Below are 17,300 nucleotides of genomic sequence, written 5' to 3'. Positions count from 1 at the left end.
TTATATTGTAATACTTCTGGTCTGAGTTCAATACAGATGCAAATGAAACTGTCAGGCAATGCAGTTATTCTCTATGCTTTCTCCATAGTCCAAGAGAACATGGTGCACACTCTGGGTTATGACAAGTGAATTAGTACACGCAGGTCTTTGGTAGCAAAATGTAACTGATTCTCTTCCATGAGAAAGTCCTATTCTCATAACCATTTTAGCATGTGAAGGGCAGGAAGAAAAAGTCAGCCTATGTTAACTTAATAGTATCCAACCTCCAGCTTTTGGTCCTCTACTAGGTGATCCACACTAAAATGTGGGTTAGCAGTACTGTGTAAGAAGCAAAGCCCTTAACAAAGCAACAGGTTCATACAAGCAGTTTAGTAGCACAGCTGGAGTCATAGCTAGCAGCTCTGAGAGCGAGAGGTGTGTGCAACTTAAGTGTTCGATTTTAGACTACAGAGAATTGTGTTTCAAGCCCCTACCCAGCTCCATGTCTCATTAGGTGACCTTGTATCTTAATCAAATCTATCTTGTATTTGTGTTGAGGAAAGAAGGGAAGATCCATCTATGTTGCTTTTTCTTCTTTGGAGAAAGAGTGGGATATAATTACCCCTTCTCTCCCTCCAACCACTTTTCCTCAGCACTCTGGATCTAATAACTATTCAGGGCATGGCTTTATGCGCCAGTTGCCTCCATATTGGATTATGATTCTACATACTGCCATTGTAGATGGTACAAAACCTTCCCTTGGTCTAAAATGCACTGGCCAGACTTCTGCTTGCAGGTCAAATTATCTTTCTCCAATTTGCCTCTGGCTTTCTGTTTCCAGGTTCCTCTCTATTTTGGTTAGGAACTCCTTGTTCTTCATAGGTCCACCTATGAATTAAGAATTAAGATCATTGTCAAAGGCCCTGCTTCCTGGACCATGTCAGGATATTTGATGAGTAAACTCATAAAGGGGCCTTTTTTGTGGCAACCATATGATTTTGGAATGCTCCCCAAGTTGAAATCCACCAGGAACTGTTCTTGTGTATCTTTTGATAGAAACTGAAGAAACTTCTGTTTTGATTAGCATTTTATACTCCACTCTGCATTATTTCTGTCAGTGTTTCATTTTCGAAATTTTGAAGTAGTATTGAAGTTTCTTGCCACTGCTTTTAGAAATGTGTTACTTGCACTTTTATTATTCGTACTGCAAGAATGGGAAGTAAATAAAAGATTGGTATTATTTAAAGGGGTGATTAGCAGATCTGTAGTCAGCAAGCACATCCATCAGTTCCTTCCTTGTGGCTAGAGCTGCATGGTAGCACAAAGGATGAATCCCCATCTGAAGTTCATCAAAGCACCAATTCAAGGCCTGAGCCAACACAGGGAATGAATAATGTAGAACAGCCTTCCCCAGCTTGCTGGACTTTAGAGGCATTTGGACTGCAACTCCCAGAATTCTCATCCAGCAGGGCCACTGACAGGGAATTCTGGCTGTTGCAGTCCAAATGTGTCTGGAAGACACACGTTTAGGGAAGGCTGATGTAGAGGAATAAATGCTTACATCACAACATGGGGGTGGGGGCAGAAACATGATTCTTCCATGTGATTTGAATCCTACTCATGTGGTTCCTTAATTTCTACTTTGCCTGAGCAGCCACTGCTGGTAAATACCCAAATCCCCCAGCTTGTATTCATTTTGGCACAATTTGTTTTAAAATCATAAAATCTGGAAACCTCTTTCATCAGACTTCTCTGTTACACAGTTAGGGTTGTATCTAATGTTTGTCCTAATTAGAGTGAATCTAGGGAAATGAAAGGGCTGGTAAATGAATATTCGGTACTACTTTAGCTAGCCTTTCTTACAGTAAAGTCAGCTTTGGTTTTGTATCTGACAGTGACACCAAACAGGAAGATTTCTTTCTAAGGTATCACACAAAAACAAACTCGGATGTATTAGGTGTCTTTAATTCAAAATGGGGGAAAACAGATTAAAGAACTTGTTTCAGCAATGAGACACCAAAAAAGTAAAACTTTTTTCCTTACAAATTAAAATTCCATACAGTGTCTAAAATGTCACCTAAAAGCTAGACCTTTCTTTTAAAAAAAGAAAAGAAAGTATGTGTTTTGAAACATTAAAATGCCAGTGAAACAAGTGTTGCAAAAGATACTCATTCATGGACTAAAGATATACAGAAGTGTAGGGGAAAGCGATTGACCACCAGCATAATGAGGCAAACTATTATGTGAAGGAACACTTTACCCTCTTCTAAGATAACAGTTAAAATAAGAGTCAAGATTCAAGAGAACATGGCTTTAGGCAAAAACAGTGAAGCAGAATTCCAGCTGAAGTCTGTGGCCCATATAGATTCCATCGTCACTTCTTCAAACTACAGCTGAGGCCTTATGCTTTTCTGGGCAGGACCCCTGTTATCTTCTCATACTGTTGACATCTGTGCCATGTGGTCAAGCAATACCCAGGGATCCACCAAGCAAAGCCCCATTTTTGCAATACTTCCATTTCTCATTGTATCTTGCACAAGAGAATGGGCAGCTGGGCTATCGACCCTGTATGTTTCAAGTTATACTTCAATGGGAAGTGTATCTCAGATTTGAGCCTGTGCTATGAATTCCCATTGAGTTGCAATTTCCCGGTAAAGCCAAGCATTAGGGCTGCCAAAAACAGCGACAAGAACAGCAACAAAACAGTCACAACAAAATGTTCATTGATATGGATGCCATGAGCCTGTAACTTTACAGCATGAGATCAGTTGAAATGCACCCAGGACACAGGCTTTTTCCCCAAGTGAGGTGGTGGTGGGGACTGGGCAACAGGCCATAGTCTGGCTTATACTCCAGGAAGGCTGTGTCAGCAAATGAAACAGAACAATCGTCAATGACTCAACAAGCTCCTTCTCCTTTGCCCCAGCCACCCAAATACCCTGAGATCATAACTGAATTCTGGGTGCATCACAGATTCCACCACTACCTGTCAAGGTAGAATACAGAAGTGGGTGCCTTCCTGCCCATACTTAGAGACACCTCATATACCTCCTGCCACATTATTACATACAATCCATAAACACACAAGTGAGTAATCCTGTGCATACCCAGGTAGAAAGAGGCTTCCAGTTTAAGGTTTCTGTCTAGCACTTTGGACATTTTATCAATAACGTTGAAGAGCTGCAAACTAAGCTTAAGGTCCAAGAACAAATAAATTGTTCCTGGTGTTAAATGAAGACCAGTGTCAACAATGCCTGCAACAGCCCTTCTTTGACACAAAACTGAAAGCCTTTTAACTCTTAAAAACAAACCCAACAACAACAACCAACTTAGCACTTGACTGTTGACTGTCTGGATTTCAACTCTACAGTAGTTTTAAAAATATATAGATATATATTATTAACCCTTAAATGGTGATCACAGGAATTTCAGTGTCTCTTTGGGAAAAAAAACACAAAGGGAGAGTTTATCAATAGAAATCCAATTACCAGAAACATCCCCCTATAGGACAAAAAATAAAAATAATATAGATGTATTGTACAGAGAGCAGCTGTCTCCTGCCTGACCCCAGGACGGTCAGAACCACAAGGGCAGCTAAAAAAATAACTAGTCTGGTATAAAGATCTGAATTCCATGCGTTTGTTGTGACAGTCTTATCTCCAATTTGTTTTAAAAATATATAGATATAGTTATTGCTTTCACAATCACCAGGCTGGATTCTACTGAGCGTTCAGTGAGGGAGTGTTGTAGGTTCAGGGGGGGTTGTTTTCTTCCGCCTCTTCATAAGCAATGGGTTAGATGAGTCTTCAATTTTCTTAATCTTGATTTGTTCATAATCCACTCTCATAGTGGCCAAGGCACTTGTCATTTCCTCCTAAAATGTGGGAGAAAGGGAATAAAGAAGCATTTGATTAGTGAGACAGAACCTCCATAGACTTCCATGACAAGTAAAGTTACAGAATGAAACAGCAGGGGTCCTAGAAGAAATCAACAGTTACCCATCAGATCCATATATTTAACAAGCATTATGAGAATACAACAGTTCAATGCTAGCAGTGCTTATACAGAAAGAAGTCCTACAATTCCCAGTATTCCCCAATCTAAATATGCATGAGATACAGCTCTGTGAGTATCTTCATCTCTCTCCCACACAATAAACCTTCCCATCTTGAGAGAATCTACCCTATTTCAGGGTAGGGTATTCCAGATGTTAATGAATACCCAATTTGGGATGGGACAAACCCTGTAGAAATCTCTCCCTCCAAGCATTCATGTGCTTCCTCTTGTGCTCAGCCTGGTCTTCCAAAGAGAGCCAAGCAGAGGGGAAGTCTGTAAATGCTCGCCAAGTCCTGAGTGTGCAACCAGCAACCTTCTGGGTTAGCAGCAGCAGCAACAGCAGAGAGAGTTGGCAGGTGCAGAAGAGAGATGCTGCTTGCGCAGCAGTGGCGGGAGTTGCGGGGTGGGAGGCTTTTCCTGCCAAATGCCCCATGACCGAGCACCCTATGACCAGATTTCTTCAGTGTGAGGAGCAGCTGCCTTCTGACATCTTAGACATCTTTTTATTCTCACACTTGCTTATCTATTGTTTCTCACATTTGGGATGTACTTTAAGATTGGCTTAAGAGCTTCCAGTTACTTTTGGTCACTGACTCTTGCTATACTTTCACCAATTTTTGTCCTAAATAAAGGGAATATGTTCCAAATTCCAGTTCCACTATTAGTCAATACAACAGTCCTAACTCAACCCCAGGCACAGCAGCAACGATCAAACAAATCTAAAATTGTTTTTAATAAAATATTAATAGATTTAATTTTTAAACTGTATGGTGAATAAAAAGGTTTTCTCCTGGCACCTAAAAGAAAGCAAAGAAGGCACCAGGCACACCTCACTGAGGAGCATGTTCTGCATATGGGGTGCGACCTCCGAGAAGGCCCCTTTCCTATTTGTCATCCCCCTTACTTCGGGGGGGGGGGGGCTCTAAGAAGGGCCTCTCCAGTACATCTAAGAGATTAGGCAGGGATATATGGGAAGAATCTAAACAGAAGAATCTGTTTAGGACTTGATATGTCAAGACAAGAACTTTGAATTGGTCCTGTCTCTTAACTGCAACTGAAAAAGGACTGGCATAATATGGGCAAGCAGTCTAGTCCTAGTTAGCAACCTCGCTGCCTTATTCTGAACCAGCTGAAGCTCCCAGACTGTCATCTTGAGGTTTTGGGGGGGTTTTTTTAGCATAAAAACATAGTTGGGATTAAGACTGGGAAAAAGTTGTTTGTATATCTGACATAATCTTCCAGGACCACTAATGGCTGATGGGCCCATCATCCCTCAGAACTGAAGTTCCCTCACCCTCATCCCACAGTTTACGAATATGTGAGCCGCAGCAGGTGAAGAACTTACCTTTACATCCTCCCAAAGGTCCTTCTCTTCTTTCAAAACCCTGCTAGTGTGCAGCGGCGTCTGTGGCACCTGCATTGATTGCTGCAGAAGGAAGCCAAACAGGGATTATGTCGCGATATGAAGGTGCTATGGGCAGCCTGCGCTTGTTTCTCAGCCTAAACAGCTTCATCAAGCATCAAGGAATCGTATGGCTCTTAAAGACTAATGCATTTATTCTGGCATAAGCTTTCATGAACTTGTGTTTTTCTGCTGCCTCAGTGGCCTCTGGGCATCATTACAAGTTTCTTCCAAACAACCAATAGGTGAAATCTTACCATGATCCATGGATGATTCATGAACTCTGTTATAGTCATCCGCTGAGTTGGATCTGTTTTCAGCAAATTCCGGATCAGCTGTTTGACTGAAGTGGGGTGGGGAAACAGCAGCATTATCAACAGGCTCTGCACCTTGCTAGTTCATGCCAAAACAGGATCACCATACAAAAGTAGCCAAAAATACAGACTTTTGCCTAGCTAAAGGGGAGATAAGTTATAAAGGGTGATGGCTCCAGTGTAAGTAGAAGATACTTTGGTTTATATTAACCTCCAGTGTCTCCACGAGTACTATATATAAATGATAAATACTATCACTGTAATGTCTGCAAGGCCAAATGTCAGAATTCTAGGGAGTTATTAGCTAGACCTCTAATGTAACTTCTGACATGTATATAAAAAGTGAACTCTCACTCACTTTCAAATGATATTCAAGAATTTACAACATGCTTTCCTCTTCCAAAACAGCATTTGCTCCAAGCAGCCTATAAAGCATACATTCTTAAGGCAAAGTCTTTTACATCTACCCTTATATGTGCCAAATATGACTAGGGCTGTTGACACGATCACTCCTAAGCATCCTCTCCTGCCAGGCAGAGCCCACTCTTCCCCTTGGTATACATCTGAATTGCGGGCGATGAAGCAGGCCGGGAGTTGGCTAGAGCATAGGTGGAGGAGATTACAGGATGAATCTGACCGAACACACTTGAGAGCCCATTACAGGGCCTATGCTGTGGTGGTGAGGGCAGCGAAAAAGAAATTCTTTTCCGTTTCCATTGCCTCCTCAAAATGCCATCCGGCAGAGCTTTTTTGGGTGGTAGAAGGGCTGGCCCGTCCTGGCCTTAAGAAAGATCTGGTTCCACCCTCGAAGGCCCGCTGTGATGACTGCCAAGCATTTCAGGGAGAAAATCGCTCAGATTCGTCACGAGCTAGATTCTACTAGTGATTCAGAGGCTTCTGGGGAGATACCAATGTCGCCGTCTGGTCCAAAATTAATGGATGAATTTCAGTTATTGCAGCCTGATGATGTAGACAAGGTGCTTGGACGAGTACGTCCCACCACCTGCTTACTGGACCCTTGCCCATCTTGGTTAATAAACAACACCAAGCATGGGATTGGGACCAGGATCTTGGAAGTGGTTAACGCTTCTCTGAGGGAGGGTCGGGTACCTGCCCCTTTAAAGGAGGCAGTAGTCTGACTGGTCCTGAAGAAAGCATCACTGGATCCAGAGATGGCAACTAATTATAGACCAGTGGCCAACATCCCGTTTCTGGGCAAGGTGTTGGAGCGGGTGGTGGCGGGACAACTCCAAGCACTCTTGGATGAAACTGATTATCTGGACCCATTTCAGTCCGGCTTCAGACCCAGGTACGGTACTGAATCTGCCTTGGTCACCCTGTACGATGACCTGTGCAGGGAGAAGGACAGGGGGAGTGCGTCCCTGTTGGTTCTTCTGGACCTTTCAGCAGCTTTTGATACCATCGACCAAGGTATCCTTCTGGATAGGCTAGTGGGATTGGGGGTCGGAGGCACTGCTTTGCAGTGGTTCCGCTCCTATCTCAATGGCCGATTCCAGAAGGTGGTGCTGGGGGACTATGGCTCTGCGCCATGGCAGCTATGCCATGGAGTACCACAGGGGTCCATTTTGTCCCCTTTGCTGTTTAACATCTACATGAAACCGCTGGGAGAGGTCATCAGGAGGTGTGGGCTGCGGAATCATCAGTACGCTGATGATACCCAGCTCTACCTCTCGTTCTCCACCAATCCAGGTGAGGCAGTGGCTGTGCTGAACCGGTGCCTGGCCAAGGTAATGGGCTGGATGAGGGCCAATAAACTGAAGCTCAATCCAGACAAGACGGAGGTCCTGTTGGTTGGCGGATCGGGCTTCGGGGAAGGTGAATTGAACCAAGTCCTGAATGGGGTTGCACTCCCTCTTAGGGACAAGGTCCGCAGCTTGGGAGTGCTCCTCGACCCAGAGCTTTCACTGGAAGCTCAGGTGACAGCGGTGGCGAGGAGCGCTTTCTTTCAGCTTCGGCTGATCCATCAGCTGCGCCCCTACCTGGAGTACGACTGCCTGGCGACAGTGACACACGCGTTGGTGACTTCCCGACTTGACTTCTGTAACATGCTCTATGTGGGGCTGCCCTTGAAGACAGTCCGGATACTTCAATTGGTTCCAAATAGAGCTGTCAGGCTGCTGACGGGGACTGGGCATTATGTTCACATGATTCCAGTTCTCCGTCAGCTTCACTGGCTCCCCATTGAAGTCCGGGCCCAATTCAAGGTGTTGGTTATGACCTATAAAGCCCTTAATGGCTTGGGTCCTGGTTACCTGAAGGAGCGCTTAGGTCCATATATGCCCACCCACCCCTTGAGATCAGTGGGAGAGGCCCTTCTCCGGGAACCCTCCGTGAAGGAAATTAGGAGGATAAGTACTTGGAGGAGGGCTTTCTCTGTGGTGGCACCCAATCTATGGAATGCGCTCCCCAGAGAGGTCCTCCTGGCGCCGTCGTTATTTGTTTTTCGGTGCCAGGCGAAGACCTTTTTATTCAAACGTTATTTTAATTGTTAATAGTATTTATTTATTTTATTCTTTGGCCAGGGCGACTTAATTTATATTGTTTTATAAGATGCTATTTATTTATGCTTGTGAGCCGCCCCGAGGCTTCAGAGAAGGGGGCAGCATAGAAGTTCCCTAAATAATTAAATAAATAAATATGTCTCTACCTATGTATTTCATACAGGTACGCACACAGTGGAGCTATGCCAACCTGCCACATGTACAAAATGACAAAAACATGTATATGAATATGCAGCTGCTACTGCATAATATATGGTGGCTTTCAAAACAGGGAAAATGTCTCCTGCTGTTTTCTCAGCCCCTATGCCAGGTCTAGTTGGCCAAGCGTGGTAGAAACAAGCCCATCTCTTACCATCTGCTACCAGCTTCCAATAAAAGGCATACCTTCTCCAGGGAGAGCTGCAAAAACTCCTCTGGATTAAATGAACTAATGGTCTATGTTCTTGTGTTCCATACCTACCAATTCTATCTTACCAGACATGCACTATCAAGAGGCACCTGTGGGTTCATCAAGCATGAAGACAATTATCTTTCTAATACTGAGGGCCAAATCCCACAGCACTCTTCCCTACATCTGAGCAACCCTGCCCTCTTGCAACAATACTGGCATAGAAAAACATGATGATCCAGTCAGGATTCCAGGTACTGGTCATTTTCACATGACATGACAACCCAGCCAGCAAATAAATTATGTGCCTCTGTAGAATAAGCTACCTTGATCTCTGCTTTCTCTTTGGCATTAACTCCACCCTTCTCATCTAGTAAACTGATTGACTAATGTGTTACCCATCATTAATACACTGCATAGGTCGCAGAAGACAAGCAGTCAAGTTTAGTATGTGTTATCACCCCCAATCCTCCCCTCTCAGTCCTCCTGCAGTATCCAAGGGAGCTTCCCTCCTCACAGTGACTGCTCTCCATGCCCCTGAGATTGCTTTTCATGATCTCCAATGTGACAGTCCCTTCAGAGTGTTAAGTTGCACAAGAAAGCAGCTATGCTGTTGCACTACTTTTAAAACATTGCACTGAGCTTTGCATTATTTTTGTTTTATCCATGAGTTTTTTGAGGTGCTCAGGTGTGCAATTTCAACTATTGTGAATGTGCAGTTGACCAGGCAATGCATTGGATGATGTCACCTGTCAAAGTACAAATAGGTTAATTCGTTGCTTCACTTTTCGTTTGACAACTGTCAAACAGAGAACTGTCAAATGGAAGAAAAGTCATGAAGGGGGTTTCATTGGTGAAAAGGACTGGTCTGTACATTACTCCCTTTCCAGTCATATCCTCTACTGTTAGTTTGTTTGGACCTGATTGTTCTCAGTGTCCACCATGTTTGCCATATCGTCCTGAGACTCTAGGTGTTTATTTTCAAGCCGCACTGAAGCTGGTGGTTTTACATGGATTTCTTTCTTTGTACATTCCCAATAAATGGTACCTTGGCTGTTTCCTTGGCTACAGGTCTAACATCCTGTATCTGTAATGTCTTCCAAATGCCATTTCTAGATGACAAGGGAGAATGACCAGTGAATCTTTGGAATGGAATTACTGTCATGGTGTCTGGACCTGTCTTGTAACCTTATCAATCAATACAAATATATTGGAAGCATGAGTTCTCAGTAGACAACACCTTAAACCTACAAGGCTTTAACCATTTTGTTATTGTTGGAAGGGACGTGGGCAGGCTAATTTTTACTTCCAGCTTCAGTGAGAATAAGCAACAGAGTAGATGTTCTCAAAGGATTTTTTTCCACCATAGGTAGCACCTAAAACTAGGCTTCTTCATAATGTTGAAAACAATAAACCTGTTTTCCTGCTTAAAGACCTCTTAAAACAATTATACACAGCAGCAAAAGTTGTATGTAGCATGAAGCTGAAAGTCATGTATAACAAAAAAAAAACCTGAAATCTTCTAAGAAGCTGCCTTAAATTGAACTGTACCATTGTTCCAGCCAGTTCACTGCTGTCTAAACCAGCTTTGGGAAACCTGTGGCCCTTCAGCCATTTCTGGACACCACCATTATCCCAGAATGTTCACTATGCCAGTTGGGGATGATGGAATTTGGAGGCCAGCAGTATCTGGAGGTTCAGAAGTTCCCCACCCCTGCTCTGCAAAAGCTCTTTGTGGCTCTACCAGGAGATTCCATGGACTGAACCTGGGACCTCTTGCATGCAGTCCTCTAAGATATGACCCTATCCTATTTCTTAATTAGGTAAAGGAAAGGAATAATTCCACTAAAGATTAATGGATTGCTAAAATTTGGGAGACCAGAATTATTCAGCAAGTGCAGCAAGCAAGGGATTGTATTTTTAAAATCCCATGGCATTGTAGTACCTATTTATCCCTTATGGAGGCCCAGAAGCTTCAAAGTTCAATCAAATACATATTTCTATATATATACTTTCTAGTTATGATTCAGTTACACAATGTACACATCCAAATTCTCTCAGCCAAAGTCAGTGCCCTTTTCCTTAGGTTTTTTTTTCCCCTTCAGTTGTACAATCCTTTGTTTTCTTTAAAAATTCACCATGGTCAAGAGGATTTGATCCCACACGTGAATGTGTGTGTAAGAGCTTTAATTGCAGCTTTAATTAGCTAGTTTCTTTGTGTTGCCTGCATTTTTAACTATAAATTCCATGTTAAAAAGAAAATACACACAGACACAAAACAAGCTGGGGTCATTTTCAAAGCCCTGGTTTGCCAACTTTTTATACCTCACATCCCGTTTTTCCCAACAGAACAAGAGGATTCACAAGCAGGTTTACCTTCCTCAGATACCTCAGACCACTCTGGGTTTGGAAATTCATATTGACCCATCCGGATCCGTTTCTTCATACCGGGAGAAATGGCCAAACCGTGGTTGGAATAGAAAGGGGGATACCCACACAGCCTGCATGAAAAGGGAAAAAATAGTAAAAGGGCATGCTGATTGAAAGTTCACTCTGAATATCAGTATGTGCTGATGCGCGTGTGTGCGTGCTTGTAACTAGTTTCGTTTTTCTTGCTTATACTATAAAGGCCACACAGGAAAGCTGGTCTGCTTGCAGACTCCACTTGTCACAAATGAATCATAGCCCAAATGGCAGAGCGACCATGTTTGCACAGATGGTGCAATGACAAGCATATGGCATTTATCTCACCATCCATCTACCCCTGGATGGAAAAATGGATGTGCAAATTAAGCCTTTGCTGCTGTTGTTGTTAGTCACAAAGTCGTGTCTGATAGCAAATGATTTTCCTTTTCTGCAGCATCCCCAGGAACAATTATAACTCTTGTATTTATGGAATCTGTTGCGAGCCATCCAGAGATGCAGAGTGATTGGACGGTTAGAAATAGCCCAAATAAATGAATGAATGGATGGACGGACGAACGGATGGTTGGAAATAGCCCAAATAAATAAATAAATAAATAAATGAGTAATAAAATGATTTTGAACCACTTCAGTACTTCACTTGCCTTTGTACAAAAACAAAAAAACCAAAAAAGGCAGACTTCTCCACTCCTTTTAGATTATTTAAATGGCAAAGGAGGTATTCTATCTAGGTGAGCTGTTACATGGCATTGGGAGAGTAAAAACATGAATTCATATGAGAAAAAAGAAAAGAAAAATCTAACAAACTAAATGGTTATTAAGGGGCCATTAATACTAAATGACTTTGAGAAAACATGGTTTCTCCCCCCACACCTCATATTTGTGACTATGAAGAAAAGCCAAGCATTATGGATTACAAATAAGCAGTGATTAATATCACAGCATCTGAAATAACATTTTGGCTTAACAACTGGTGCAGAGTCATCTTCAGTTGTTAAACTCTCTCCTTGCCTTCTAAAGAATGGCAGTTTCCAGTTTCAACCGAGCTCCTCACCCCTTAGGCAGCAGGTAAACAAGTATTGGTGAACCTCAGTAAACAAGCTAAAACTTGAGATCACCAGAACTATGTCCCTTACCTTGTCCCAGGCCTCACGCTTCAGCTCCGCATGAGGTCAAGGACAATCTGCCACTACACATTTGCAACTTAAGGATGAGGCAAGGCCCAGCCTTGCAGTGGCACGGGGCTTTTGAGGCCCGGCCCAGCTGAGCTGAAGAGCTTTATCATTCCCTCCAGCTCTAAACATGAACTTAGAGCACCGGGCTAGCATACTCTGAGCACCTTGGCAGCTGAAGCCTATCTTCTGGCATTGGAAAGGAAGGTTAGGACCCACACTGGAAATGGCTGCCCAGGTGCTCAAGTAGACTTGACAGTCAGTTGCCACAGTGTCAAAGCCCACACATTTCCAGCTTGAAGCTAGAGATGGGAGAAGGGCTCTTAACTGTAGTTACATTGCATGCCCAAGTGCAGTGCAACTTGGGGGACTATTCCTGACCATCACCCCTTCCCAGCTCCAAGCTGCAGAAGAAGACTGGCGAGCATGGCTAAGGGAACTGTGAAAAACCCAGGAGATACAGGTTGCAGGGCCACATCGGACCCGGTTCAAAGCCTCCAAATCATTAGAACAGGGCAGCTATGCCATGCAAAGGACAGTGGGCAAACGCCAGCTGTGTCCATACTAGGGTACTTAGTGTTGTCTCTCAATGTTCATACGGAAGCGTCCTGAACTGAGCAACCGGATAAAAGAAGAAGTATGCAGAGGTCCCCCCTGCATTCCTAATGCTGGAACACGCTACGCTCTTGCATCGCACATACAGAACAAGTGATGGTGCTAAGCAGTGCGGAGGGACAGCTTACTTACAAAATATACATGATGACGCCAAGGGACCACATATCACAAGACTTGTCATATTTCTCTGGGCCTAATACTTCTGGAGCTAAAGGGGGACAAAAAAGAAACACAAGAATCAGCTTGGTCAGATGCTAATAGGATGTGGAAGTTCAGGGGACAAACCCACCTTGCTGAGGCCTCCAATGCAGGAGCAGAGCCTCTGGCTGGCTCTGAGGAGGCGGGAAGGAAGAGGACTGGACAGAAAGGCAGGCTTCAGGGGAAGCAGTAACCATTCCATGGAGGTATGAAGCTTCCGTTTTGTCCAGGCAGCCAGCCCAAGGGAGAAGAATAATACACTCCTCCTGTGGCATTTTGAAACAATGGCTTTGGCCAAGAACAAGGGCTCTGTGGGTGACAGCTTACTCATGAGTAAAGGCCTACTCACAGGCTGGGTGGCCATGTGTCCTCTCTTATGGAGGACAGTTCACTGTTTCAAGGCATCCTCTGTTTGATGAGGCATCCTGTTCAATTCTGGTTTAAAGACCCCAAACCAAAAGAAATGTTGTTCCTGATACCACAAAGATGCTGGCAGAGCACAGAGGTTGCCTGGTCATAGTCTTCTGCACTACAGTGAGATGTACTGTACTTATCTTTAAATCATAATTCTATAGAATAGTAACATTCCCCAATATTTTAGTTGAACCTCCGAGGGGGTTAAAACCAATCCTGCAAACAGCCAGAGCACTTTGGATGAGAAAGAACCTTGGTTTGAAAGGTTCATACCCTAGAAATCTTTGTTCTCTCTCAAAACTTGCAGCAAAGTGGAATAGGTAACATCAATGAAAATCAGCAAGGTGAGACTGCATATAGGCAGATCTGTGGACAATTGCCTAGCTTTCCACTGAAAAGCACCTATCAAGGAGAAAGAACAGTGAACACAGGTGTGCCAAAAGTAAGAGGAACAACCTCATCTCCTCATCCTCTTGCCTTTAAGTGCTGAACGGATACTTACTAGTTCCCTCCACCTCTTCAGACATCCTTGAGTCTCCAGTCACCACAGAAAGAGGGAACATTGGCTCCCCCAACCTTTTTGCAGCCCCTTTGTAGAGCACTTACTGCTGTGGTTACTGTAGTTCCTTTAGAGTTCTAAAAAACCCTGGTTCCTTGTCAATCTGTTACCTACTCCACTTTGCTGGCCCCTTTGACAGCTGAAACAGACAAGGACATTGACCAGGAAAGAATATGCCTCTCAGATGGCAAGTGCACTCACACACACACTTAGGAAGGACCAACAGTCACAATAATAAATAATAATTTAACAGTTACTAACACTGCCACTGTTTTCTTGAGAGAAAAAATGATTTTTAAAGGGGTGCTCCAGAATGTCACTTGGGCATCAGTGTCACTGTTATCAATACACACGAGACCATGAAGAGTGGCAGAGCTTTTGCTCCTTTTGCTGAGTGGTTCACTAGCTAGTCCCTGTAACCCATTTTGAAATTGCTCTGCCTAGTTTGGATGACATGCCAATCCTGATGGGCCATTTAATTTAAATTATGCACTAAACGCAATGAGATGATAAAACTCATTGCTTAGAAATCCTGATCCCCATATGCTTCCCTGCTTAGGTTCCAAAACAGGAGAGTTCACCATCTCTCTGCATATACAATGCTGTACGATTCATGTCTTAGAAGGACACAATACTCTCAAGTGATTTACTTACCCACATAGTATGGCGTGTAGCAAGGTGTAGCTAGAGAGTTATGTGTGGTAGTTTCTTTAGCAAAGCCAAAGTCTGTGAGTTTTAATACAGCATTGGGCCTTTTTGAGGTGTACAAGAGGTTTTCTGGCTGCAAGAGAACACAATCATGGTAAGAAAAGTCAACATTCTGCACCACCTTCAAGAGCCTAGCTAGGGAGATAGTAGGACTCAGTATATTCTATTTATAACAAATTTGAAAAATATGCTGATGCAGAGACTCACTTAGCATTTATTTATTTATACATTTTCTCCTTGTACCTCTGTCAAAAATTGTCCCCCAGGCAGTTTTACAATCATGTGAAAACAAGTTAAATAAAAGAACAGGAAAACAACCAGTAAAGAAAGCTGAGAAGAATAAAAATTGGAGGCTATCAACGTCAACAAGAGTAAGCTCAAACAATTCAGCTGGTATTTTAAAAGAACTAAGAAAATGTCTTTGACTGGCAGTGTAAAGATATGAAAGTGGAACAACCTCCCTGGTCAAACAGCAGAGAAGGAAGCAAGGATGCAATGTTACATGTATTGGTTCACTGTTAAGGCTGCATGCATGGCATTTGTCTGGGAGTAGCATGCTAATGATATACAACCATTTGAGTATTGTGAACACGTGCATGAACATCCACGCAACTGAGTGAGAATGTGAATGGCTGCGTGTATTTTAGAGAGTGAAGGAAAAAGACACAGAGAAGGTACAGCCAAAAAACAAAACCCTTCCTATCTGCAAATGTACACAAGATTCTACTTCTCTCAGAGTGTATATCTATATTATTCCAGACAGCACTTTGCTTCTTGAATGAAAATAAAATACATTATGGACCTAAAAGACAGACGTGTGTGCAGAGCAGAGAGCCATCCACGCATCTGCACCTCGGCTGCAGACAAGCTGCTGCTCAGCTGAAAAAAGAAAACCAGTGCAAAAGCAAGGCTCACCGTGTTCACAGCATCCGCTTTTGTGTATACATACCCATCCTTGCTATTCTTAATGTATACAATATGAGGCCGTGCTTGTGCACATATAAGGGCACATGTGGCAGTCAAGTCAAAGAGAAACAAGTGATGACCTGGTTTCCCAGTGAGGAAATTCACTTAGGACAGAAAACATGCTCTGCCACAAACCAAATGAGGAATGGCATTAACCTGGGTAATGAGGAATTATGGAACAGGCAAAGAAGGGGAAACCACACCAAGCCCACAGTGTTGCTCCAGGGATGCTGAGTCTTCATTATGACAATTAGATCTTAGCAGCTTCCTCTCATTCTAACAATGAAGTTGGCTTTTTAAGAATAGACAGACAAAGAAAACATCATGCTTTTGACACCCGGAAATCTCTTCAGTTATGACAAAACACATAAAAGCATACTGCAAATGAGGATTCTTAGCATGAATAGTCCATGGGGAATTTTAATCAAATGGAATCATTAACTGTCTTAGGAATCATAGAATCATACAAAAGCAGAGCTGGAACCGGCCATCAGGACCAACACCCTGATCAGTGCAGGACTCAGTTAAACCACCCCTCAGATGGCTGTCCAGCTCTATCTTGAATGCCTCCAGTGTGGCAGAGCCTATAGGCTCCCTAGGTCATTGATCCCATTGTTGTACTGCTATAATAATTAGCAAGTTCATCCTGATGTCTAGTAGCCGGAATCTGGCTTCCTGTAACTTGAGCCTATTATCCCATGTCCTGCATTCTGGGATGAATGAGAAGAGATCCTGGCATTCCTCCTTGTGACAACCTTTCAAGAATGCTATCATGTCTCAATTTTCACTTCTCAGGGCTAAACATGCCCAGTTCTTTCAATCTCTCCTCACAGGGCTTTGTTTCCAGCCCCTGCATCATCCTTGTTGCCCTCTTCTGAACCCTTTCCAGCTTGCCCAAATCCTTCCTAAATTGTGGTGCCCAGAACTGAACACGGTACTCCGGATGAGGCCTAACAGTCCTGAGTAAAGAATGATTTCTTCAGTAATACCTCTATCAATGCAGCCTAAAATAGCATTTGCCCTTTTTGCAGCCACATCACATTGTTGACTCACATTCAGCTTGTCATCTACAGCAATTCCAAGATCCTTCTCACCTGTGGTATTGTTGGGCCATGTATTGGTTTCTTTTTCCTAGAACTTGGCATTTTTCCTCTACTGAATTTCATTCTGTTGTTTTCAGCCCAACACTGCAACCTATTAAGATCACCTTGAATTTTCTTTCTGTCTTGCAGGGTACTACCTATCCCACCCAGTTCTGTGCCACCTGCAAATCTGATCATCATTCTCTGAACCTCCTCATCCACAAGGAGTTGCACAACTGGGGTGCTGCCCCACAGAAGGCTTTGATGGGTCTCTACCAAAAACTAGCACCTTGAATTGGGCTTGGAAGTTGATTCAAGGCATGTCTTATACAGTCTATAAAACACACACCAGAAAAAAAGAATGGCTGCCACATTTTGCACTAGCTGTGGTATCTGAATATTTTTCAAGGTCATCACCTGCTTTCATTTCAGTGCTGGAGCGGTGTGAATTGTACTTAACCATGAACTGTAAGATGATGATACAATTAAATAATTCAGTTC

At 43.2% G+C, this 17,300-nt stretch overlaps 1 protein-coding gene across 1 annotated transcript in view; it reads right to left on the bottom strand.

Moving 5' to 3' along the window:
• Positions 1-1,923: 1,923 nt before the first annotated feature.
• MAPKAPK2 (MAPK activated protein kinase 2) overlaps positions 1,924-17,300 on the bottom strand; it is a 95,316-nt gene continuing 79,939 nt past the window's right edge. The window contains exons 5-10 of the mRNA XM_044446382.1: positions 14,698-14,824; positions 13,005-13,080; positions 11,038-11,162; positions 5,695-5,780; positions 5,381-5,461; positions 1,924-3,853 (exon numbers count right to left, since the gene is read on the bottom strand). Coding sequence (XP_044302317.1) covers positions 3,710-3,853; positions 5,381-5,461; positions 5,695-5,780; positions 11,038-11,162; positions 13,005-13,080; positions 14,698-14,824 — 639 coding nt within the window. The 3' untranslated portion in view covers positions 1,924-3,709. The remainder of the gene's footprint in view (positions 3,854-5,380; positions 5,462-5,694; positions 5,781-11,037; positions 11,163-13,004; positions 13,081-14,697; positions 14,825-17,300) is intronic.

This window comes from Varanus komodoensis, unplaced genomic scaffold, assembly GCF_004798865.1.
Source record: "Varanus komodoensis strain SLA01 unplaced genomic scaffold, ASM479886v1 scaffold1, whole genome shotgun sequence".
Classification (NCBI taxonomy): domain Eukaryota; kingdom Metazoa; phylum Chordata; class Lepidosauria; order Squamata; family Varanidae; genus Varanus; species Varanus komodoensis.
Note: the sequence above shows the minus strand (reverse complement) of the source record. Positions and strands in the feature narration are given on the sequence as shown.